The sequence below is a fragment of the Rhinolophus sinicus genome, linkage group LG06 (assembly GCF_036562045.2).
Source record: "Rhinolophus sinicus isolate RSC01 linkage group LG06, ASM3656204v1, whole genome shotgun sequence".
In the NCBI taxonomy this organism is placed as follows: Eukaryota; Metazoa; Chordata; class Mammalia; order Chiroptera; family Rhinolophidae; genus Rhinolophus; species Rhinolophus sinicus.
In genome coordinates this window covers 3,006,297-3,033,968 of record NC_133756.1, presented here as the reverse complement: position 1 = coordinate 3,033,968, position 27,672 = coordinate 3,006,297, and the positions used below count along the sequence as shown (strand labels likewise).

General features: G+C 41.1%; 1 protein-coding gene across 5 annotated transcripts in view; it reads right to left on the bottom strand.

Moving 5' to 3' along the window:
* Positions 1-27,672, bottom strand: part of RERE (arginine-glutamic acid dipeptide repeats) — a 389,301-nt gene that overhangs the window by 229,862 nt on the left and 131,767 nt on the right. For all 5 annotated transcript variants that reach the window (XM_019746719.2, XM_019746720.2, XM_074334103.1 and 2 more), the window contains exon 2: positions 11,281-11,740. In XM_019746719.2, coding sequence (XP_019602278.2) covers positions 11,281-11,596 — 316 coding nt within the window. In that variant the 5' untranslated portion in view covers positions 11,597-11,740. The remainder of the gene's footprint in view (positions 1-11,280; positions 11,741-27,672) is intronic.

Genomic DNA, 27,672 nt, shown 5'->3' with positions numbered 1-27,672 from the left:
TTTACCTAATAAGTAAGCCTAAAAGTTGAAGATATTAACTACTTTATAAACAAGACCAATCATAATTCAAAAATCGTCTAAAAGTGACTTAAAATTTGTTCAATTTATAAAAGGGATAAGATTTATAAGTTGAACTTTAAAGAAACAGGGCAGTGTCTATTTTAATTTGTAAGTTTAACCAATTGAACCCCAGCTTTCTAAACCAAAGTGCACTCCGGATAGTCTTCTGTGCATATAACCCGCAGCCCTGAGGGCCCTTGCAGGAGAGTCATTATATCAACGCGCTGCACGCGCTGCACGCGCTCACTGCCCAGCTCCTACAAGAAGCACAGCTGAAACGATGCTCGTCAAGAGAGGCCGCCCAAGAAGCCCGGGGTAAACCCTCAAGTCTGCAGCCACTACCCCACCTGGGCTAAGAAATATTTGGGGAATGCATGTACCTGGGTGTCATGCGGGGTCTCAGCTCCCGCTCCCCGCACAAGAACGCAAGATATGGTGAGGCCAAAAAGGAACATCCATGGAGCCACAGGTAGGGGGTTCACACCACTATATTCTCGCTGGCGGCTGGGTTGGAGACACAGGAAGCAGGAACCGCACTATCTGCAATCCACCGTCCGCTTCTCTGCCAACCAACCAACCCCCTAGTGTAGCCACATCAGTTATATCAGTGGCTAATGGCTAACGGGTAACAGCTGATGGCCATCTAATAACCGAGCCAGCACCTTTCCACGTGAGGCCAAGAGCCTGGAAACTGCTCTCTGGGACTCTGTCCCCACACTGGGGTACATCCATGAGCGAAATGGAAAAGGATTCCTGCCCTGCTGGAGCAGCCAGCAGAGAAAAAATACCAGAGAAATGGGAATGGAGGTTATTTAAAACAGGTGTGAGACATGGGGGTGAGGGACGGGGAAAGGTGGTGAGGCCCAGGGACCAGAGGTCCTAGGGGAGTCAAATGATTTCTGGAAGCTGGGACTGCACGGCTAAGAGGTGGAAGAGTGGGATCCAGGAAACTGAGATGAGTCCACTGTGAGGAAGCTACATTCCTGAATTTGATGATTAATTGCTCATAAACAAACCTTCAAAGAATTCCCATTTAATATGTTCCTGTCATTATCAAGGATGATTTTTAAATAGTCACATATAAAACATTCCTGTCTCTTTCGAACACACAGTTTTGCAATACGTCACTGTGGTTCATTGTTTCTCATGTAGACATTTCTGCAATAACAGAATATACTATATGTTGCTGGGAAAACCTCATGTAGAGCAAAAATGTGCACTAAAAATAAAAGGGCTTATCTAAACTACAGATTAACGGGCAGATGACTCAAAATCCATGCAACTCTTAAAATCAGGTTACTATTGTTTGAATAATCAGTAATTGTATGTCAAGAAATAAGACAGCCCAGGCAGGTACCCCCAGTGGCTGAAGGTTGCCTTGGGGAGTCTTTAAAATACAAGAAAACAAAGATGCTGGCGTGAAGGCACCAAACAATGCAGATTAACTGGAGGCTTCTGTGAAGGTGAGCGCAGCAGGCCAGGCAACCAACCGGCCAGAGTCAGACAGTAGGTGGGTGCACCTCTCCGGGGAGGGAACCCCAGGGTGCAGCGCTCATTTTTCATTTCATTTTAAATAAAGATGAAAGAGCTCTTGCCAGTGCAACAGCCAAATTGAAGGTTTAAATTCTCACTTACTTTTTCCTTTTCTGCTAAAATACAATCCTACATTAAACCACATAATTATAATTCTCCCTCCATTCACACTCCTCTTCCTAGGAAAAGCTGCATGTCAACCAGCACCAATTGTACATTCCACTGACATGATTCCTCTATTTACCTATCACATACACAGCAAAACAAACTATTTACAAACGTCCGTATGTTCTGACAAGTTCTCACTGATTCTAGTGCAATAGTGTAAGTCTCCTGATCAAGTGGAACGTAGTGAACATGCGCTGTTTTTCTGGCCTTCTCTCACCTATTCCCCCTACCAAACAGCTCCCTAATTTCATTGTGGGGAACTATTTTAGCCCCACCATGTGCAGTTTGGGGGAGGGGGAGTGCAACAGATCGCGGTTTCTGTCTTCTCTTGTCCAAGACACAGACATGCAATTCAAGCTTGGCCAACTGATTTTCCTCTTCTGGGAGCTCTGACAAGGCCAAGAGAACGTTGAATGGCAGCCATTCCGGTGGCAGCGCCCAGAAAGAATCATCGGTAGTTTCTGCTGACCAGACTCAGCAAGGCCCTTGATCCAGGCGGGTTCCTACCCATTCCGGGAATTACCCCACCAACAAATTATCTGTGTGTGTGAGGTGGTCAATGTTCTCCAACTTGTATTCAAAACCCTTTAACGAATCCAATATGCACACGTTCGTTACATCAAAAACTATGTATTTTCTTTGTCAGTTGCTGAGTTAAGGGTTCAAATCCAGTAATCAGCATTAGCCTAAATATTCTGGAACAATTTACCTCTCTCATTCAGCTTACTTCTGGTAACTAAAAAGGTTATGCATTTACCTTTTTAACAATCGTTCTGTGTATATACAGAGAGTGCCAAAAAAATGTATACACATTTTAAGAAAGGAAAAAACTATTAAAACTGTAATACTCAATATACACCAGTAACAAAAGATGAATACGAGTCATGTGCATGTATTTTTTTGGCACCCCAGGTGTATATTTAGCAAGTGAGACAAACAATTTTCAAAAGCAGACAAGATGTAACTAATTTTAGGAGTAGAAAAAAAGAAAAGGACCAAAGTACAATTGACCCTTGAAAAACATGGGTTTGAAGTTCACGGGTCCCCTTATACTTGTATGTGGATTTTTTTCAATAAATATGGTAAACGTATTTTCTCTTCCTTATGATTTTCTTAATAATTTTTTTCTTGCTCACTTTATTGTAAGAATGCAGTATGTAACACATATAACGTATAAAATACATGTTAATTGATTATGTTATCAGTAAGGCTTCTGGTTAAGAGCACGCTAGCTATCAGTGGTTAAGTTTTGGGGGGTCAGAAGTTACACGGGGATTTCTTGGCTATGCATGGGGTCAGTACCCCTATCCTCCTCTGCATTATTCAAGGTTCAACTGTAATTACATCATCATTTGCATTTTCTAAGAAACAGGCCTACCCCTTCTTCTTATTTCAACAGAAGTGTGTTTGTTTTTTGTATTATCGTCAGAACTTATGCAAATATCCCTGTATTTTTGGCTTTCACCAGTTCTCACAGGCCAGCATCATCTTACAAACCAGCTCTGTGACCGTGGCCTCCGAGCCTTCATTTCCTCATCTGTGTAACAGGGAAATAATGACTCGATTGTATCGGGACATTTTGAAGGACTAGAAACAATCCGTGGAAAGCAAGCCCAGTACTGGAAAAGAGCAGGTGCTCTAGAAATGGTGGTTAGTTATCATCCATAGGTGCAGCTCCCTTCCCCCCTCATCGCTGTCTACTTGCACCCAAGTTCATGGTTCCCTTTGCAATCAGGCACTTTAGAAGACCCGAATTTTTCCCGATGGACTGGTGGGAATTTAACTGTCCAGGTGCCTCTGTTCCTCTTGAACTGTATGCGCTGTATGTCACATCACAATCTCAAGCCATGAAAGTCTATCTCCCTTTTCCTCTACAAGCACATCTTCCGTGCTGTCTGTTTTTAGGTCTGTCTAAATTCCAGTCTGCCATAACTAAGTGACAGGTGCGCTGGGATGCTGGTCCCCTCAGCCCCGAGGCACTGCACTCGTTTTCTATTTGTGTACTAGCTTGAAAAGGACCGAGACGCACTGGTCTAGAGCAATAATTCTCAAGCTTTAATGTGTGTTTCAATTACCTGGGAATCTTATTAAAACAGAAGTACGATTCAGTAGACCTGGAGTGGAACCTGAGATTCTACATCTGTAGCCAACTCTCAGGGGGTGACAATCTGTGGCCAACACCTGGAGCAGCAAGTGTCTGTCTAGCGTCCATGTCTCACTACATTTATTGACCCTTTCCTTATGAAATCAAAAAAGATATGGTTAGTCAAATTCCCATCACTTTCCCCTTTTTTGGGGTTACAGTAACATTAGAACAGCAGTTTCTCTTGTTTCTTTTACCCTCATAAAGCACTAATTTTTTTTTGTGCTAAATTTTTTTACATATGCACAATAATGTCCTAATATACATTAAAAGGCAAAATTTCTTGGGGCTCAGAAAAAAAGATAAAATGAAATTTCAACAGAAACAGAAAAATAAAAATTAATGTAATCCACATCTAACAGTACACTACAATGTGATTAAACATAAGAAATACATTTTCACAACTGTTCTAAGGACACACAACTTACAAAGCTAAGCAGTCATTGAAACCCAAGTCTACCTAGCAACAAAGCTCTTTCCCCTTGTTATGGGTTGAAGTCCATCCCCACCCCCAATTCATGATGAAGTGCTAACCCCCAGTACCTCAGAATGTGACCTCACTTGGAAAAAGGTCATTGCAGATATAATTAGTTAGGATGAGGTGGGCCCTAATCCAGTATGACTGGTGTCCTTATAAAAAGGAGAAATTTGGACCTAGAGATAGGCACACACAGAGAATGCCCCATGGAGACTGCAGTTATAGTAGGCACAAGGTGAGAGGCTTGGAACAGATGGATCCTTTCCTAGCATCTCCAAGGAAAGCTGGGCCCTGCCAACACCTTGATCTGGAACCTATGGCCTCTAGAGCTGTGAGACAATATATTTCTGTTGTTCAAGCTCCTCAGTTTGCGGTACTTTGTTATGCCAGCCCCAGGAAACTAACACACTGCCTCACGGTGATCCCTCCCAAACAAAAGCAAGGTCTGAAGGTGATCACGCCAATTCGCAATTGTGTAGAAAGTGTGGTATGCCAGATGGAGATTCTGACAACTGGCATCCACTGAAAGGCATTAAGCAGATTAGTATTAGGTTTATTAAGTGCAAATGAACTTGTAACACATGTCAAACCACTTTCATTCAAGCAGGGCCTGAAGGTTCCTTTATCCCAGAATTCATGTTTCTTGTTACATAAAAATATTCTTGCAATCATCAGAAAAAGGTATGCCCCACCTCAAAATAAGAATGCCTCCAGAAGACACCTGCGCTTGCATGCACATCACGTCCAACTAAAATTCTTTTAAATATAAGAGACCTGGATAAAAAGTTACAGATCAAATGAGCTTTTACCCTCCCCCAAAAAATTTATGTCCTGAAACGTCAAATGCCAGAGTTTTGTCTGGCTTTATTTTAAAGAGGGTACGTCTGTCTGAGTCACTGCCACAGGTAAGCCTTCAATCATTCAGAGAATCAAGACTTTGAAACTGAATTCAGCCTTTTACCAGGTCAGAGACCAACCCATCAGTGAAATATCAGCAGCTAAATGTGGGGACATGTTAACATGCTGGTGACTCCCTCCTCTTTAAATAGGAACTCGAATCAAAGGAAAGTTATCCATAAAGAAACTAGTTTTGTATTTTTCCTTTTTGTTTTTAAGTAAAAGTTTCATTGACATATATATATACACACACACACACACACACACACACACATATATAAACACATGTTCAGAAAAGTGCAAAGCATGATAAATTCTCAGCAATTAAATAAACCCACATAACCAGCACTGTCACCATGAAACAGAACAGGAGCAAACCTCGGAGGGCGCCCGCTTCCTGCACTTCTCCACACACCAGCACCTATCAATGTAAGTAACTACGATCCTGACTTCAAAACACTAAAGGGAAGTTTTATCTGTTTTAAAACTTTATATAAAAGAAACCATGCAGTATTATACTCTTTTGTGTCCATTCAACATTATGCTTGATTAAACAGTCTACACTCTATGCCATTTCGATTCAAACTAGATCCCCAGGTTTCATTTTGTTTATTTTGGATTCTTTTCAGCTTAAATCCATTTGCATCAAAAGAAATTAACACCTCAATATTCAATGTATAATCAATTCTAGTTTCTAGGTCCTTTTTTAGTCCCCACTTCCTAATAATAATCAGAAGCATTTGCGAATAAAAAGGAAAAACGTTTTATTTCACCTAAGATTTCATAAATCACAAACTTAAAAGTTCTTTGTCTTTTAGATATAAAATTTATCTTCATGTAAAATTTCATACTTTTTTTCATAAAAGAAAGAACACAGATATAACACACTTGAAACTGTAACACACTCCTTAATTTTGATTTCTCCCCATGTTTGTGATGGAGATTTCTGTTATTCTAGGAATATCTAGGGTAAATGGGAGGAGAGTCAAACAAAATTATCAGTTGATATGACAGAATACAAGAAATGGAGAACCAGCTTAACAAGCACTTTTTAAAGAACATGTTTCTTTATCGAAATAGCAAGCAAAACTGATAAGCCAAAATGAAAAAACACCTCCCGGTAATTTGAATTTAATTTTTTGAATATTTTACCTGATCAGGAATAAATGGGTCATATAGTATCTAACTGAAAATAGTGGATACACTGTTGGTAAGAATGTAAGCTGGTACAGCCACTCGGGGAAACAATATGAAGGTTCCTCAAAAAAATAAAAATACAACTACCATAAGATTCTGCAAGTTCCACTTCTGGGTATACAGCTGGAGGAAATGAAACCACTACCTTGAAGAGATTCTGCACCCCTAAGTACATCACAGCATTATTTACAATAGCCATGACATGGAAATCACCTCAGTGTCCATCAAGGGATGAACAAATAGAGAAAACGGTGGTAAATATATACAGTGTAGTATTATTTAGCCATACAGAAGGAAATCCTGCCATTGCAACAACATGGATGAACCCTGAGGGCATGATGCTAAGTGAAAAAGTCAGACAGAGAAAGACAAACACTGTATGATATCACCTACATATGGAATTTAAAACAACCAAACTCATAAAAAACAGAACAGATTAGTGGTTGCGGGAGGAGAGAAATGGGTGAAGATAGTCAAAGGGTACAAACATCCAGTTAAGGAGAGTAAGTTCTGGGGATGTAACGTACAGCACGGTGACTATAATCAGAACACTGCATTGTATATTTGAAAGTTAAGAGAGTAAATCTTCCAAGTTCTCACCATACAAGAAAAGAAGTTAACTATGTGGACGAGCTGATGGATGCGGAGGTAATCATTTTGCAATATACACATGGATAAAATCACCACACTGCACAGCTTCAACAATGTCTTTTGTCAACTGTATCTCAATAAAGCTGGGCGGGGGAGAAAATAGTGGAAAGAAATTAATATGCTACCCACAGCAAACTTTAGAAATCAATATGCTATGGTAAAGAAGCCCCAAAGGGAAATCTGGCTGCACACAGCTGTGTAATAAATCAATTTGTTACTGCGACAGTCATCTCAAAAGCAGAGGAATGGTTGATAGATAACAAAGAAGTCAGATTAGACACAGGGGCAATATGTAGAGCCCTGCACAGTTTCTGTTTTGTTTTTTATTTTAGAACAAGTCTGTTAAATCATTCATTGGGAAATCAATGATTCAAGAGAGACTTCAAGAAGAATTATTGGAATTTTGACATCATTAATCAGTCAATAGATTTTTGAAGGGTTTTCAGAAATTTATTTATTCAACAAATATTATGGAATGCTCACTATGTGTACACTGTTGTCATAGATGCCAAGAATGAAAAGCAAAACAAGAATTGCTGCTTTACGGAGGAGATATCTTAAAATAATAACGGAAAAAGTAGTCCATTATTACTGTTATAAGTGCTGGAAAAAAGATACATTGCAACGCCCTGACAGTATCCATGACGGAAGTCTGGGTGGCCTGGGAGAGGCAAGGCCACGACACCTGAAAGGACAAGGAGTAGGAAGTGTGTCTGTGTGGGTCTGAGCGAGGGGCTCGCCAGCCCGCCACCACAGCAACGCAAGGGCTGCGACAGGAGGTAACATGGGCAGCGTAACTAACCAACTGTCCAGTACGCTGAGCTCCGACGGACAGGATAAAGGTAAGTCCAGAGATAAGGAGCACGGGCAAGGAAGAGATGCTTGTGACGTGCATGAGATTAAACCTTAGCTAGTGATAAATTCTAAAGAATACCTAACTTGTCAATCAAACCTCATTCTTCTCAGCCCAAATTATAGATGTGTTCCCCTAGGACAGGGAAATATACCTGTATAATCGTCTGTTTTTGTCCTCACAGTATCACTCACTGCTGGGCTCATTCTTAATGACATTTTGAGAGGTATCCATAATTTACACTTAATCTGAGTATTAAAACTAATTCAGAAGCGTACAAAGCAAAATAATAATACTCTGTGCTTTGTATCCAAAAGAAACAAACAAGCATGAAAGATCTACCATTCAACAACTAAGATGTCTCATGGAGTTCTTACCTAACCACTAACATCCAGCTAAGCATCCTGAATCTCCGCAGTTGGGTGAGGGTAACAGTTTTTCATCACTAACAAAAGACGTGACTGTAGTACTCTGCACCAAGAAAGAAAAAGACCGGAAAGGAAACCAAAGGAAAGAAAAACCAATCAAGTCCCATCAGGAATCTAATCACAGTACCCCACTTCTGATTCTTCAGTTGAGGCGAACCTGAAGAACAGGCAATATTTAACAAGCCTCTATTTATTTATTTTTATTTTTATTTTTTAATTTTATTTTATTAAATTTATTGGGGTGACAATTGTTAGTAAAATTACATAGATTTCAGGTGTACAATTCTGTATTACATCATCTATAAATCCCATTGTGTGTTCACCACCCAGAGTCAGTTCTCCTTCCATCACCATATATTCGATCCCCCTTACCCTCATCTCCCACCCCCCACCCCCACCCCCCTTACCCTCTGGCAACCACTAAACTATTGTCTGTGTCTATGAAACCTCTATTTAGAAAGAAACTTTTTGGAGAAAGCAACGAAGTCATTTAGCTTCCGATGCATCACCCAAAACTAAAAGACACCACTGAGCAAGTCAAAGACAGTCAGTCTCCTTACCAGAGTTGGACACCCACCGGCCCTGGCGGGGCTGCGGGGGAGCCCCAGTCCCGGCAGAAGCACGCCCCCCCCCCCAGCACGAGGGGGTCACGCTCTGAGCACCACAGAAAGCTTGCAAACCATTTCGGTTTCTACAGATCCTTTGTAACATGTTTAGCGTCCAGAGAGAGCCTATCTTTTCCACATTTCACAAGGGTCCTCTCATTTCTTCCCCAAACATTTTAAGAACCCACTGCTTTGTAAATAAGCCCTTAGCAATCTGCCTCCACATATTCTTCTAAACATGACGCAGGAAGGATTTCCTGTCATCCTGTACAAGGTGCAACATGAACGAATGTGCAAGTTCCCAAACTAGTTTTCTCAAAACTGGTTTTGTTTAAGGAAATATTCAGAACAGAGAGCAATAGTCCCATAAATGCGGGAAAAAGGCAGGATGTTTTTTACTGTTAAAGAGGTTTCCTTAACTGTGGGACTTCTCAGCGTCATTAATAACGACTCTCTCATGAGAAAGACAGTATGTGCAACATTTCCCACATGTATTTGACTACAAATATTTTGGGAAGTATCACCTCTAACACAGGAGTCACGTTCCATTGAGGAAGGCTGGCGTTGTGTCCGCCAGGGCAGCTGGCCGCTGATCACATCCCACATTGAGTTACTACGTATCAAGAGGAAAAGATAATAAATAACGTCTTTAAGTTCCCATACTAAAAATCTCTATCTAAGGGAGTTAACATATTCTATTCCTTTCTCACCACCTAGAACTAAACAGGCCCAAAGCAAGCAACTTGTGGTGACTCTCTAATGAGACACTCGCAGTGGCTTAGAAATTCTTACTATCTGACATCTGAGTCTGAATCTGACACTGACGGTTCTGTAACCTCCACTGACTCAGTCTCTACCGCAGAACTCTAACCTCTCTACAACCTCGACTTTGATACTTTTATATCAGAGCTGTCTTCTCAATCATCAACCAAGAAACTGTAGTAGTGAATACAAATTTATCTGTGTAAGTTCTAATACTATTAGGTTGGTGCAAAAGTTATTGCGTTTTTTGCGATTATTTTTAACCTTTTAAACCACAATTACTTTTGCACCAACCTACCGTGTTTCCCCGAAAATAAGACCTATCCGGACAATCAGCTCTAATGCGTCTTTTAGAGCAAAAATTAATATAATTAACTTTTTACTTATAGTAAAATAAGACCGGGTATATAACATAACATAATAAATATAAGATCAGGTCTTATATTAATGTTTGCTCCAAAAGACGCATTAGAGCTGATGGTCCACCTAGGTCTTATTTTCGGGGAAATACGGTAACATCTTTTGAAACTCAAAACTAATTCCTATGGCTGGCAGGGGAGGCGCGGGGTCTGGCAATTTATGCGAAGTTCAGAACAGTTACATTCTCCTCAGTAAAAAAACTGCACCAGGTTAATGACATAACATAATCTCTTTAACCTCCCTTTCCTAGAAAAACATCAAAACTGAGAGACTTTTAATCTGTTAATTACGGCTCAGATGAAATCCATGTCATTCCTCAGCACTCTGAGTAATTCAAACAAAATGATTTCAGCTAGTTTCACTGACTTCTAAAAGAAAAGTATCTTCACACACACAATCCATCAAATGGGAAAAGCCGAGTTTGCTGGTGCCCAGGAGGTTCTGAGTCTCGTTCCAGGGCATCTCATCTAGAAGCTGGATCTGCCTCTCTCTGCACAGTGCTAGAAACCTGAGGACACTGAATGAGCATCACAGATTTTCTGAAAAACAATGCCGGTTAGTTGGCTTCGTCTATTATCATTGATCAAAGAGCCGGAAGCTCAATTCTTTACGAAAAGGAGGATATGGGGAGAAATAAACCATGGCCTGAAGCTCATTAAAAATACCTCTCTACCTTCCGGTCACTCCTGGAGCCAGAGGAATGAAATGTAAAATTTCCTGTTTCCGAGAATCTTAAGGTTCCCCTGTCCCACCAGAGTCACTACATGCTAATTTGTGGAGAAGATAAAAAGCAAGGAGGAAGTCAGAAGATGACAAGTACTGAACAGATGGTCAAGGGGAGAAGCAGCAGCCTGAGCAAACAAGGACAGCACTGACAAATGCACAAGCGGGACGGAGGACCACGTGAGGCAGACAGACAGGAAGGGAACACATCCAGCGGGAGAAAGGGAGCCCACGCGTGCCCTCCCGAGTGTGTCTACCCACACCACCACCGACTGGGGTCCCGCGCTTCCTGAGCAGGGAGAGGGAGCTGGGACAGCGTCCCTCCAGCACACACGCCGCGTGCCCCAGTGGAAGGCCCTCACCTCCGGGTCTGTACACGACGTCGTCCTCCGTGATGTACGAGGTGATCTCGCCAGTGTCCGTCCTTTCGTAACGAGACTTTTTTTTCGGTGGCTTCTTCTTATTCTTCTTCGTGGCCTCCTCCGCGGTGGCACTATTGTCATTGTCCTCGTCGTCACTGTGATCACTCTCAGCATAATTCTTGGCTCCTCCTTCCAAGGTGCAGCTCCTGCGCGGCCTGGAATTCTCGCCCTCTCTTGCTTTGTCCCTTTTCTCCCTCTCTCGGTCCCGGTCCCGGTCCCGGTCCTTCTCTTTGTCTTTGTCTTTGTCAGCTGTCATGATTCGCCACGTGCCTTCTTCTGTCCTCTCACGGCTAGGCCTCCGTGAAAGGTAGACAGTAAGCCTGGGCTTCAGTCTTCTGAATTTCTCACTCAATTCCAGGGAAAATCCAACCACTCCAACAACCCCAACGTTTCAAAAATGCTAGGAGAGAAAAAAAAGAGAGAGAAATTGATTTTACTTTATCACTTTCTCACATTTTCTTCTTCAAATAATGTTTTGTTAAATGAATTTCTCACTCATGGTTTAGCCCTAAAAACTTCTCACAAGCCACAGGGAAAAAAGTACAAGTGATAAAAAATTTAAATATATACAGTTTATGGCCTCAGCTAGCATATGGTTTGGGATTTTCTACCACACCAATAATGAAAAATGTCTGAATGTATAAGAATAAACTATACTTTCTGTTCACCAATTGTTTTCTCTTTTATTTAAGGAAAAAGTGTACACAAGTAGGTAACATATAATGGGTATAATTATACAAAAGGCGCTTCATAACCATAAAATTAATTTAAAAGGGAAAACACCTGTAGTAAAAATTATTTCTACCTAAAAATAAAAATAATTTGAATAGCCTTGGAAAATGTCTCAGGATGTCTCTTGGTGTTACTATCCTCTGAAGACTCTTTCTAGCCACTTCTCAAATTTCCAGAGCTTTCCCAAGAATAAACATAAGAGTTGACTCAAATAAAAGTGACAATTTCAAAGAAAGATTCTTTTGCCTTCTATTATATTTGTTCACATCTTCTGAGTCTACTATTCTAGTTATTTTCCAGGATAAATGGTTTCTGGAAAGACATATTATCTCTGCCTTAACAAAACATAACAGCTGCCAAAAACAACCTTCCATCTTCAGGGAACATTAGGTGGTTTTTACATTCTTCCAAATTTTCACTATTAATAGCTTCCCTAATAAACTCCTCCCTAGAACTAAACCCAAAAAGGAAAGCACGAAGTTTTTAAGAGATTAAAATGAGAAGAGTGAATACCAAACTCCAACCCAATACAATTCTAATAAAAATTTTATAGGAGGGAAAATAATGTTTTGTTTACAAGTCAGTTTTGGAACAGTCATAATAGCCTGCAATTTATCTTTTGCAATCTTTTATCATCTTCCCCAGTATTTCATCTAATTTGTCCAACAAACTGTACCAAACACTATCTATGTGCCAGGTGTTGGGAACTACAGGTACAATGATGGAAAAACTCATGATCCTTGCCCTCAATGTTCTAATGCAAAAAAAGGAGACAAACGATCAATGAGAACCATCTGTTTCTCATGTTACTAAGGCCAGATAGGAAACAATATATGCAAACAAACAAAAGATTGGTCCTCTTTACTTCAACAACAAACAAATCAGTTTGCAATTATATGCCTCAGAAGCAGAGGAAATTCTCATTGGTCATGCCAAAGCCATAAAAATAATCATATACTTTCTTCAAAACTCATAGGTCAGACCTGATACCAGAAAAGACCTACCCATAAAACACTTCAAATATCCTTAGGCATTCAGGAAAATAAAAAATGTTAACAACAACTTTTGGGAGCTAGACCGATGAAGAAGCAATAATGCTGACAATCTATAAGCCAAGTCAGAAATATGAAAGCATGGAGCACAAACCGAGATTACTTCCTTCCACATAGGAAATGTGCTTTCAGATAGGATTTCAATTTTCTAAACATATTTCAAGAAAATGAAAAATTATTCCAGTGCCTGCAAAACTTCTGCCTAGATAAATCATCTGTTAAACAGACAGTAATAAACTCCAAAGTTCCCGTAGGCCACTGGTGTTAGCAATTGAAAATACGGAAAAAGACATATTACTTTCTCCACCGAGCTTAAGTTTAGAGCATGAACAAGCCAATCATGTAAGAAAAAAAACTATAAGCTAACACAGTTGTTAAAAAACATTCCTCTGACACTGAAAACATACCCAGGTCTACTGAGAATGTAAACTGAACAAGGAACTTAGGCTGAAAACCTCTCAGATGCAGCTCAGGACAGACACACTTCTGATTAATTTAACAAAAAAGATCATTCTCTCCAGGGTTAACAAGATAACTGCTCCAGAAAATCGTGTAAAAATATTATTTTAGCACTCAGAAAGGAAGAAATAGGTCCAAATTGTGCATTCCACACTACTCCCTACAAAAATCATACAGTTTCTGTCTACAAAGAAATCTGAGTTGTTTCTGCAAAGAGTGAGCAAGAAAGAAAACTTCAAGAAAAAACAGAGAGGGCATTGACAAAACGTCTGTGTGTGTTTGTGTGAGCCAACTTTCAGATAACTAAGACTGATAATCCAAAGGAAAAGTCAATCCAATTACCATACACATTTGGCTCTAATATATAGCTGGGTGGGGATATATATTTTTTCCTCTGCATTTACGATAGTAATTATAATTTTTCTGAGCCTCATTATACAATGACCAACATACAACAATGTGACATTTGAGAAAAGGGGCCCAGAGAGGAACCAGATGGCACTGAGATGGGTAGTTGTCACTTTACTAGATCAATTTGCTAGAAATGACTCCAGACAACAGCATCTTTTTATCGAGGAGCTTACAGATCAGGTCCCTGCTACCATCTCATTTGATCCTTCCTCGCAACAAGGCAGTGAAGTACCCGACAGAGGCCAGCACTCCCACTTTAGAGACTACAGAAAGGGAACTGAGACCAGCAGCAGCGCCAGGCCCCACAGCCACTGAGGCGAAGGCACATCTTCCGCACGAGAATCCCATCAGACCTGTTTCCAACCTGCTCCTCAGGTCAGGACCCGTGCTGCCAGAGGAACCAGCTCTTGGAGGTGCCAACGTTTGCCACGTGTCTCCATGCTGATAATTCAGACGGGCAGATTTAGGAAACACACTCACTCTGCCCTCTCCCTCCAAAACAGAGGACAGTTTTCTCCAGTAAGAAAGACAAACACAATGAAAGTATCTCTGGTGATCCACTGCTCAACCCAGTTAAACAGGAAACATGGTATCAGATACTTTAATGAACAAATAACAAAAGGAAAACCATCTAATTTAGAACACATTTCAGAGTCACAATCTTCATCTATTCACTGAACCAATGTCTAACGGATGCTTACTACTTGCGAGGTACTGCTCCAGGTGAAAGGAAAACAGCAAAAAAAAACACACGCAGTGGCTCAGGCGGTTGGAGCTCCGTGCTCCTAACTCCGAAGGCTGCCGGTTCGATTCCCACATGGGCCAGTGGGCTCTCAACCACAAGGTTGCCAGTTCAACTCCTCGAGTCCCACAAGGGATGGTGGGCTCCGCCCCCTGCAACTAAGATTGAACATGGCACCTTGAGCTGAGCTGCCGCTGAGCTTCCGGATGGCTCAGCTGGTTGGAGTGCATCCTCTCAACCACAAGGTTGCCGGTTCGACTCCCGCAAGGGATGGTGGGCTGTGCCCCCTGTAACTAGAAAACGACAACTGGACCTGGAGCTGAGCTGCGCCCTCCACAACTAAGACTGAAAGGACAACAACTTGACTTGGGGGAAAAAAGTCCTGGAAGTACACACTGTTCCCCAATAAAGTCCTGTTCCCCTTCCCCAATAAAATCTTTACAAAAAACAAAAACACACACAAACTTCCCTGCCCTTGTGGAGTTGATTTCTAGGAAGCGGAGAATGGAGAACGACCATAAACAAAAGGATAATAAAGTTAAGTCCTCACTTAGTATCTTCCATAGGTTCTGAGACCTGCAGCAAAACGACGCATGATGAAACCAATTTTACTATAGGCTAATTGATGAAACAAGAGTTAAGTTCCTGTTGCGTCTCATCAACGTTGTAACGAATGACACTGAATGGAACTATGTTATTCACACACACACACATATGAAAAGATCTTAAGGCGAGTTCAATGGGAACAGGGGTGTGGCCAGACTGCAATTTTAAACGATGGTCAAAGAAGGTCTCGCTACGATGGCTTGGCCCCTAAGAGTGCCAGAGGGGAAGCCATGGGGACATATGAAAGAAGACCACTGCAGCAGAGAGAAAAGCAGGTGCAAACGTCCAGAGGCAGGAGTGAGCCGGGCTCACGCAGCCACAGGAGGCCAGAGGGGCTGCGCTGGCAACGAGGGAGAGGGAAATGGCCGGAGATGAGCTCGGAGAGGTGAAAGGGGGCCGGATCCTGCCACGCCTTAGCGGCCAGGGGAAGGACCTGGGCCTTTCCTCAAGTGTCGTCAGGTGACTAGAATGACACTTCAGCCACTGCAGGGATCCGTGTGGCAGAAAAAGCCATGAGCTGACTTCTGTTTAAGCTCCCTCTGGCTGTGGAGAGAAAAACCTGAAGCGATGCGGCAGGAAGCCTGGTGAGGGGGAGGCTCATTTCAAAGCCCCCGTAAGAGGGAACAGGAGCTGTGCAGACCAAGGTAGCAGCAGCAGAGAAGGAGACAGGTCTGCTTTTCGTATGTTTAAGGGAAGGGTCCAACAGGCTGTGCTGACGACCTGGGCAGGTGTGGCTTATGTGACCACGGAAGGAGTCAGACAGCTCCACGGGCTCTGACATGAGCAACTGGATGGGTGAAGCTGATATTCTGCAAGTTTGGGGGGAAGATTAGGAGCTCAGGCACGAACATGGTAAGTTTAAGAAGCCTATAAAAACCACATAAAGATTTCAAGTAGGCAGAGGTCCAAGCTGGAGATAAAATTTTAGTTTTTAATTTAGTTTGTAAGGACATAAGATTGAGTGAGGTCACCAAGGAAATGAGTGTAAATAGTTTTTCTGATAAAAAATTTAAAACCACAAAAACATGTATTACTCATGCTTGAGTGAAAAGGATATTCAAAAAACTTGCAAATGACACATTTCCAAAAGCAGTACCCCTAGGACCCATAAAATAGTACGCTCCTCACTAGTTCCCAGATTTTTCAGATTGTACTTCATCATTTTATCTTAACTGAGAAAACATGGTCAGCTAGCTTCCTTTTATTTTAATCTAATCAGGGGCAAGCCCTCCGATGGAGTCATTAACACGCTCTTCATTACTTCCGGGCATGTCCACCTCTCCACCCCTCCAAATATCATTTGCCTCTTCAAAATGAAGCCAACCACCACCCACAAACACCTCACACTATTTATCAGAACTGATTCAGATAAAATACGAAAATTTGCACCATGCGCAGGGTCCAAGCCTCCTTTAAGAAAACCACTTCCTGTCACTATTTAACCTGTCCCAGGAGACTTGGCCCCGTGACACAACTGCAAGAAGACTGGGCTGAGAAGCCAAACTCCAAGTTCTTGGCACTGCCACGCGCTGCACAGCCTGGGGAACCCGTTTCACTGCTGTAAAAGGAGGACAGTAAACAGCTACTGCACAGAGCTGCTGAGAGAATTAGGTTAAGCAGGTATCATATGTAAATACACACAGATTGCCAAGCGCTTTACAAATGTAAACTGCCAATACCATATTCTTAGATGAGTAATATGTATATTCTTATTACCTACCACAGTCACTGAAACCACTCCCACTGACGCCGTCTCTTTTCCGTATCAAACCCACCCATTTTCATCCTCATTATCATCTCACTATTGAACATCCTCCGACAGGACTGACACACACCTTCCGGCTGGAAAGGCTCTTTTCCTTTGCTCTCCTGGCAAGGTCCTCTCTTGGGTCTACCTAACTGCTCCTCCATCCCCAGGGGGCCCACCAGTGTAGGAGTTCTTTGGGGTGCTGTCCATAGGCCCTTTTTCATCCTAATCAATCTCATACATGTCCGTCAGCCCGCAAGTATGATGCACACACAGGTGACAGCCACAAACGCACGTGTCTACCAAAATTCTCCTGCGGAGCCAGATGCCTGTGACAACTGCCCACCTGAAGTCTCTTCTTGGATGTCTCAAAGGTACCTCAATATGTCCAAACCAAAGGCCCCAAATGAGTCCCTCTTCTAGATGGGCTCTCGGGGTGACTGGTGCGCCTGCCCCTTCTGCGATGCCAGCTGGACACCTAACCAGCACCTGGGGTGCCTCCTCTCTCCTTCAGCGTGTTGTCTATAAATTCTGTCACTGCGACGTTATAAACGCCTCTCGAAAGCATCTCCTGCAGAACACCTCCAACACGTGCCTTCATTAAAGCTACTGTAACAGTGCGGCTTTTCTGGACCACTTCAGTTGGCTTCGCTTTCAGGCCAATCCTCTAGAAGCACGACAAGTCTCTCCTACACTGTAGCCAGGGTGCTCTTCTTTCCAAAAGGCTACTGTGACTGTCAGTCTTCACCTCAGAATCCTCTGAGACTTGCCACTGCTGTCAGCTAAAAACCCAAATCCACACCGTCATCTCTAAGGCCCGGACCGTCTCACCCGGCCTCCTTTGCACCACTCACTGCCCTCTGCGCCCCACACGCGAGCCTCCCCCCAGTTCCCTGAACACACTCCTACCTGGAGTGAGTCCTTTGCTCAGGTTCCACCTTCTACCTGATACTCGTCCCCTCTCCTGGCCTAGACACCGCTTACTCTTCCTTCAGGTCACAGCTCAACAGCAACTTGCTCAAGCTGTTCATTCTTATCCAAAAGGACATTAAATCCTTCTGCAGCACGTTCCACAACTGTAATTTCACAGTTGTGTGTGTGATCACATCGGTCTCTACCGCCAAGCGAGGGGCTCCGTGAGGGGCTGACCCTTGGCTGTTTTGGCCTCTGTTGTCTTCTCAGCTCCTCACTCACTGCCTGGCACGTACAGATGAGTAAGAAATGACTTCTTCCTGCCACCCCTCTCACACATAAGCTAGATCAATCAATCAAGAGGGCACTGTGATGAGACTTTTATTTGGGAAACAAAGTATTTCCTGAGCAAATCACTGAGGTGGTGCTTGGGCTGGCTCATAAACCAGGAACGGGATAAGGAGGAGCAAAAAGAAGAAAGCATTCCAGGGAGAGGAAGTTCAGTAAAAAGTGTTCAATTAAACCGCTGTCCTTGATGGGAGCTACAGGGAAAAAACAAGTGGAAAATAAGCTTGACAAGAGAGGGGTGGATAAAGAAAGCCCCTAAAGTAATAGAGCAGCTAATACTCACTGAGCACGTTACACATGTAAATGCATTTAAGATTCATTATAACAAGAGTTACAAAATAATTTATTTTCTAAACTGAGAGTTAAAGATTAATAATTCTTCAGAAAAAAACATATAAACTAGGTCATATGATCATCCTAACTATAACGTCATTCAATAGCTCCTATTGTTATGTACGTTTTCCCAATGTAAAAGTAAGCACAGAGACGCTGAGCACATAGACCAAAATCACACAACTATGTGTTAGACCTAGTATTATGATCCCAGGCTGCTAACTCCAGAGCTTATACTCTTAAGCACAAGACTATATACTGCCTTAAATTACACGGTCTTTATATACAATGGAATATTACAAGGCCATAAAAAAGAATGAAATCTTACCATTGTGACAACATGAATGGACCTAGAGGGTATTATGCTAAGTGAAATAAGTCAGACAGAAAAAGACAAATACTATACCATTTCGCTTATATGTGGAATCTAAAAAACAAATGAACAAACAAAACAGAAACAGACTCATAGATACAGAGAACAAATTAATGGTTGATAGATGGGAGACTGGGTGAAAAAGTGAAAGGATTAAGAAGTATAAACTGGCAGTTACAAAACAGTCACAGGTATGTAAAGTAAAACATAGGGAATATAGTCTGTAATACTGCAATAAATATGTATGGTGCCAGGTGGGTACTAGACTTATCAGGGGATCACTCTCTAAATTATATAAGTGTCTAATCATTATACTGTATACCTGAAACTAATATAATATTGAATGTCAACTGTAATTGAAAATGAAATTTTTTTTAATTACACAGCCTTAAAAGACAAGTTATCCAGTACAATACAGTAGACTAAGCAAACAGGGTATAATTGTAGACTCTTGAGATGAAAACAGCATTTTGGAAACATTCATTTTATCTGGCAGGAGATATTTTCTATCTAGAATCGTTAGTGCCATCCAAACAAGCCTGCTTTCAAATTCACTACTTCTGAAAGCCTAAATCAAGAACTAAAGCACCTCAAGAACTTCTGCCTTTGCCATTTCTGCATTTACTGTACCTCAATAAATGCATTAGCATTTTCCTTTAAGAACAAAATGAGACCATCGAAGTGTAGAAGACCAGTGAGCTACCCCCTCTGCTGGGCCCTGCCTCCAAGAGAAGCAGCTGACGCCAGAAAGCTGCAACTGAGCAACTTCTTTCAAAGGGAAATCAGTTTTCTTTTCCTATTCCCTTTCATACCAATACCCTGGGAAAGAAAATGTAATAACTTTAAATCTTTACAGCAAAAGAAAAGCAGTTGGTTACCTACAAGGGAGCTCCCATAAGACTGTCAGCTGATTTCTCAACAGAAACTATGAGGTCGGACAATTAAGTTCATGAACTGGTTGCACCGATGTTGCTAACCTTTTTTGATATCAAAGGTATTATTCATTATGAATTTGTACCAACTGGACAAACAGTTAACCAAGGTTACTCTTTGGAAGTGCTGAAAAGGCTGCGTGGAAAAGTTAAACAACCTGAACTTTTCGCCAATAATTCATGGCTCTTGCATCACGACAACACACCAGCTCACACGGCACTGCCTGTGAGGGAGTTTTTAGCCAGTAAACAAATAACTGTATTGGAACATCTTCCCTACTCACCTGATCTGGCCCCCAATGACTTCTTTCTTTACCCGAAAATATTGAAAGAAAGACATTTTGATAACATTCAGGACATCAAGGGTAATATGACGACAGCTATGATGTCCATTCCAGGAAAAAAGAGTTCTAAAATTGCTTTGAAGGGTGCACTAGATGCTGGCATCAGTGCATAGCTTCCCAAGGGTAGAGTCCTTCGAAAGTGACCATAGTGATATTCAGCAATGAGATATGCAGGTCTTTTTCTAGGATGAGTTCGCAAACTTAATTGTCCGACCTCATATGCAGGGCAGAAGGAATTGGCAGGAAATACTCAAAGTGATGAAAAGCAGGAACCTACAACAAAGATTACTCTACCCAGCACAGCTATCATTTAGAATCGAACGACAGGTAAAGAGCTTCCCAGACAAGAAAAAGCTAAAGGAGAAGTTCATCATCACCAAACTGATATTGCAAGAGGGAGACTGGGAGAGGAAGAGGAGGAGAAAAATATTAATAATAAAATGGTAGTAACCACGTATCAATAATAACTTTAAATGTGAATGGATTAAACGCTCCAATCAAAAGACATAGGGTGGCTGAATGGATAAGAAAACAAGATCCTTACATATGCTGCCTATAAGAAACTCACTTCAGATTGAAACACACAGAGGCTGAAAGGAATGGAAAAAGATGTTTCATGAAAATGGAAACAAACAAACAAACAAAAATCTGGGGTGGCAATACTTACACCAGACAAAATAGACTTTAAAACAAAGACCATAACAAGAGACAAAGAAGGACCCAGTAATTCCACTTCTGGGTGTTTATCCAAAGACACCCAAATGCTAATTCGAAAAGACATGTGCATTCATACATTCACTGCAACATTATTTACAACAGCCAAGATATGGAAGCAACCTGAGTGCCCACCAATAGATGACTGGATAAAGAAGAGGTGGTGCATATATACACAATGGCGAATTACTCAGCCATAAAAAAAGAATGAAATCTGGCCACCTGCAACAACATGGATGGATGCAGAGGGTATTATGCTAAGTGAAGTAAGTCAGAAAGAGAAAAGACAAATACCATATGATCTCATTTATACGTGGAATCTAAAAAACAAAATAAATGAACAAACAAAACAGAAACAAACCCATAGATACAGAGAACATTTTGATGGTTGCCAGATAAGAGTGGGGTTGAGAGAATGGGTAAACAGAGGAAGGAATTAAGAAGTTCTAATTGGTAGTTACAAAATTAGTCATGAGGATGTAAAGTATGGATAGGGAATATAGTCAGTAGTATTGTAATAACCATGTATGGTGTCAGATGGGCACCAGATTTATCGAGGTGATCACTTCATAAGTTATATAAATGTCTAATCACTATGTTGTATACCTGAAGTATTATACGTCAATTGCAATCGAAAGTGTTTTTTTTTAAGTTATTTCCAAAATGTAATGCTTTTAGCACTGGAAAGGGAATTGTCACCCTTAACATTTGTACTCACTGGATCAGAAAAAAGGCATTCTCATAAACAGCAACCTGCTGCAGAGAATACATCAAATATGCCACAGAATCACGGATGAAGATGCAAGGTAACACTGAAATATGAGGTCAGCAGATCTGGGAACCCATGCAGAGGGAAGACTAGGTTTTATCTGAAACTGATGTGGTATTGAGAATATTCTTACATGTAAAAATATATGGATTGTGAAGTTCTCCCACCTGACCAAATCCAACCACATAAGCCAATGGCTACATATGCCCCTCCAACGATTCTCTACATTTGGGGTTAACGAATTCTTAAACTCAATCAATCCTGAGTTTATATACACATTCCCAGAACACGTCTTATTGAAAGAACCTAAATAACTGAGATGGGATGCATTAGTCAAATTCAGAGTGGCCTTTGTGTTACCAACACAGAAGGAAGTGCAGAATGAATGCCCCTTAATCAGAAGTAGGTGTAATGCTTAGAGTGGCATTTCCTCAACTCTTTCAGAAGCTTTGGAGGGAAAATGAGAGAACTAAGATAGTGGACTCCGACAAGTAGGCATCTTAATTTCTTCCAAAAAGACATAATAACAAAATATAGGACCTACAAAAGGTGGGAGAAGTACCCAGGACAGTAAAACTCTAGGTTACAGTTAACAACTCAATTAGAATTAAATAACAAACAATATATAATCTCTTTATTTGAAGAGGAAGGAATTCCCAAAGATGAGGTGCCCAACGAGGTTTTAAAATTAAAAAATCCTTCCTTTCTTTAAAGAACCCACACTTATTCATACAAACAATTGCTTTCCTACACTGTCAATTGTGAAGTTTTGGACAATTATAGACAGAATTTTTTCCTTTTGCATGCTGCCTGCTGTTGTGTCTCTTCTCATCAGTGTGTGAAGGAAGCGGGGGCTTCTCAACTGTGACCCAATTAACATTTTCAGCCGGATCACTCTTTGTTGCGGGGGTTGGCCTGCCCTGTGCATTATCTCTGGTCTCTACCCATGTAAATTCGAGTAGCATGAGCCACTGCTCCAGTCAGGACGACGAAATATAGCTCCAAATATTGCCACATATCCCCTGGGGAGCAAAGCTGTTCACAGTTGAGAACTACTGCTTTAAACAAATAAAACTGTCTATCGCTGAGATTTCAAAGGGTTAAGCATCTGTGTTTATTCAAAATTATGCTTGACCAATATGGAACCTATAAAGCTAACACCATTACAAAAAGTATAATGCAGCATGTTCTTTGTTCTCTGAAATAAACCGGACTAATTCAAAACACTGCCTGAAACAGTAATTACACAGATGTGTGAAGCTGAATCTGGAAAACAGAAGAACAACAAAATCTTGGTGTTTCCTGGCACGTCCTGCAGGTTGTTAGGAGCGGTATTACTCACTGGTGGCCTGCACTGGTCATGGGGCCATGTGGATGTTTCTGTTATCATAGAACTAAAGAGAAAACCTGTGTCCACAGTGCCAAGTACAAGGTAAACCAAAACCCATGAAAACCAAGTCCCTGATGTGAAAGGGGAAAGATTTCCTAAACTTGCTTTCCCGAAGCATGGCCGGAAATAGAAAACCAAGAGTAGAAAAGATGGACACAAAAAAACCAAGCAGACGGATAAATAAAAGATGGTATATCCATACAATAGAACATTATTCATCAATAAAAAGAAAGGTACTGATACATGTCATAACATGGATGAACCGGGAAAACACGCTATGGGAAAAAAGCCAGTCACCAAAGACCACATAACATAAGATCCCATTTATAGTCAATGTCCAGAAAAGGCACATCCACAGCGGCACAAAGCAGATGAGTGGCTGTCTGGGGTTGGAGACGTGGATGGGCAGTGACCGCTATATTATGGGCTTCTTTTGGGGGGGTGATAAAACTGTTCTAGAATTGATGATGGTGACGACTTCACGTATCTGTGAATATACTAAAGGCCATTAAATTGTACACTTGAAATAGGTCAATTATGATATGCGAATTGTAATTTCAATAAGGCTGTTAAACAGACACACACAAACAGCAACATTACAAACTAATAAGAAAAAGCGTAAGCGTGCTACAGCTAAAAACATGCATCTGGCTATAAAATTCTCAAGGATGGGTTCCACCTCTGCAATCGAGAAAAACCACCTCTTAAAATTGTAAAATATAGCTAATTAAACACATAAAAGAAGAAGTTTTATTTTGTGTAATGCTGAGAATGAAAGAAAAACCTTCTTTGAACCACAGTGATCTTTAATATGCAGCAATACTTAGTCAGAGTTACTACCTTTGCACAATATGTTCAAAAGTAGGTAAATCGGACAGGGTTTCTTTCACTTCGCAGAGCTCCAATATTAAAGTAATTTGCAACCACGGCACATCAGCTCTCAGTATTTGATGAAAGCAAATGACAGGGTGGATTTTATACTTAACACAATTACACTTCACACATGTATGAAAAACCAAAAGCTTTCATAATACACTTCTAATTCATGGGTACATATTATATCAAGAGAAAAGAGAACCATAAAACTCACTGCAGCAGTCCTAAAAGCACTAGAATCTGAGTCTTAGATGAAAAGGAAAAGTAGCTCTGACTAAAAGCAAAAGTCTAAGCCAAAATTCAATTTGCCATGCTCTATGTCTGAGCTATTCTAACTGGGTGTGATTCTAGGTTGACCAAGGGTATGACCCTGCCATCTCTGCTAACTTAACATCATTCAAAGAGAAAGCAGAAGCACCACTAGAACTATTCAATTCCAGAGGCCAACTAGCAAGTGACCACAGAGGGTGACGGTCCAGGGCCTGAACCACTTAAATGCTGCAGCTGTAACACTGACCAAAACACCCCACCGATGTCCAGGGCAGAGCCCCGTCAATTCCTCCATTAATTCAGAAATATTTATTGAGCATCTACTAGGTGCCATGCACAGTCCTAAGATTTATAGATACACCCAGAATACATGCAATCTCTCTCCTCAGAGGGCTTCCAGTTTACTAGGGGAGGGGCGCAGACAATAAACAAACAAGTAAGCACACAGCATATCAGCTAGTGATAAGTGCTACGGAAGAAAATTAAGCTGGGCAAAGGGGACAGAAGGGTTGTTTATTTAAGGTAATCAATGATAAGGAGTCATGTAACGTAACAGAAGGAAGCAAGGTGTGGTGATCTAGGGGGAAAGCATTCTAGGCAGAGAGAAAAGCAAGTACAGAGGCCTGAGACAGAAGCAAGCCTGGCATATCCAAACAACAGCAAAAGGCTGAAGCAGTGATGGCAAAGAAAGTCGGAAATAAGGAGAGAGCAGGGGGGCATTTACTGCAAAAAGAGAAAAGCCATTGGAGGGTTCTGCATAGAGAATTAATGAGAGCCTCCTTCTGGCTGCTGCTGGAGGCAAGGTAGTGGTAGGTACTGCAGGTGGTAAAAAGTGGGCATCAGATTGTGGCTCGATAGGTTCTACAGGCAGAGCCATCTGAATCTGCTGTCAGATGGTAACAGACGATGAGAGAAAGAGGAGAGTCAAAGAAGAGGCTGAGATTTGGGCCTGAGCAACTCGAAGAGTAGAGTTGTCATTTACTGATATGAAGAGCAGGAAAACTGGGAATCCGGATTGCAACATGTTAAGTTTGAGATGCCTAGTAGACACCCAAGCCGGACAATCAGCTCTAATGCATCTTTTGGAGCAAAAATTAATATAAGACCCGGTCTTATTTTACTATAAGACCTGGTCAACATAATATAATATAATAGAATATAATAAATATAATATAATATAATAAATATAATAAATATAATAATATAATATAATATATCAGGTCTCATATTAATTTTTGCTCCAAAAGAGACATTAGAGCTGCCTGTCCCGCTAGGTCCTATTTTCGGGGAAACACGGTAGTAGTAGAGCTCAGAAAGCTCTGGGGTAGAGTTACAAATCCAGGAGACCTCAAGGTACAGAAAGTCCCAACAATCATGAGGCTGGATGGTATCAAAACAAATTAATGTGGATGAAATATCCAAGGTGGCAAGAGGATCCTTTGAAGCAAATGCGACATTACGGACAGGCCAAGTAAGCTTGCTGGCTGCCAGTGGAGCTGCAGTTAGAGGACATGGAAAGACTGTTTCAGGATAGGATCATGTTCTGAAAATCCTGAGATGAAAATGATACACTGATGTTTTCACAGAGAGACACTCTACATATGTAACAGTTTCCTATAGACAAATTCCACATTAATGATGTTACCAAGTGTTGCGTTTAATAAAATCCAGGCTACTATAGTCTTGGCTGGTTTCCACTCTAGGAAGACACACAAGCTAGGAACCCCACCTCCCATGTTTCAAAGGGAAATACACCAGCTGTCCAAATAAAGAGACTGGGGAAGGGAGATGGGGGGGGGGGGGGGGCAGTCCATGTGGTGAAGGATTCTTACCTTGCAAATTAATTTTTTAAAAAAGAGCTACTGGATTTTTTTAAAAATGGTTTTCCCAAGTAACATTTTTGAGGCCCTAAAACTGAACACTGTAAGGTCCACACAAAAAGAAAGAAATCATGCAGTGACTAAGTATATGAATTCAAACTTAATTCCAGAAAAAAATGGGATTAATAAGGCTCACTAGCCATATTTAGTTGGTGTCATAATTTGAATCCTAAAGATTTAAGTCCAATGGGGGCCCGGGGGGCCGGCATAGTTTTTAAATCCCTGATATGAAAAGGTTTAACTGGATTCAAAATCTATGTGCATTATCAAGAAATTACAATTATATTTGTCAGTGAAAGGGTAAAGTGGCTAGATTTAAAGGATAATCATAGTCTGGCAATATAATTTAAAAAGATCAAATTATGAAACTGACTAATGACAAGAAAGATGTTTCTAGCAACTAGAGAAAATGCAATTTTCTTCCATCATTTGCCACCTGTATGTTTATTCCTGTATGAACACATTTTTTCATTAATGGTGATTTTCAAGAATTTGAAAATATGTTCATCAAAAAGTCTTCATCAGAATTGCATGTAGTTATTTTACACCTAAAAGAGAATATGGAAATGTTTGGTTCACAGAAGCACCAAACACTCAAATATTCCATTAGAAATTTTAAAGACACTTTATTTTAGTGGCTAGGATATTTTAGGCAAATTCAACATTTATCACCTTTGCTCACTATATTTTCTGTCTTATAATATTAGAAAATATGTAATGAATTTTTCACGAAGTCCCATATAAACACTTCCCAAATGTTTACAGTTTACCCAGTATACTATACAAATACCATCTTCTACATACGCATGTGGCACAAGGAAGCATGAACTCAGGGAATCTCTGACAGTGTAAGCATGTTCCATAGTCACTTGTTGCCACCAAATGACTGATTACATTAATATTCAGAGCAGGAAGAGACATAAGAGGAGGGGAGGGGTCATTGCCCAGTAAGAAAGTCTAGATTTCTAAATAAGGATCCTTCGATATAATTATCTAGCTGCTTTCACTCATCAGCAATGAAGGAAGCGCTGCTAACTTTTTCTCAGCACTAGAGTCTCTCCATGACCAAGAATGGTACCCAAGACTGCCAAGAGCTGTCAAGTGATACATGATACAGCAAGAAGGTGAAAAACACAACAGTCAAATCTGCGGGCACTAATAAGCTAAACAGACACTTTCTATTTTAGAACTTGAAAATGAAGAAAGTACAAGTGGAAAGACGGAAACTATGAAAGGAACCGTGGGACAGGACAGACCTACAGAATGTCACCTCAGGTTCCCACTGCAGGTGTCAGCAGTAACCTCTCGGGTGATAACTGAGCTTCAGATATCCTGGCTTCTGGCCCCACTATGTTAATAACACTTTGTAAGCGGGCATTTTCCTGCCAAATCGCGTAGTAACGCGGGGCTTTTTTGACATTTTCTCGCCAAAATTAGACTCT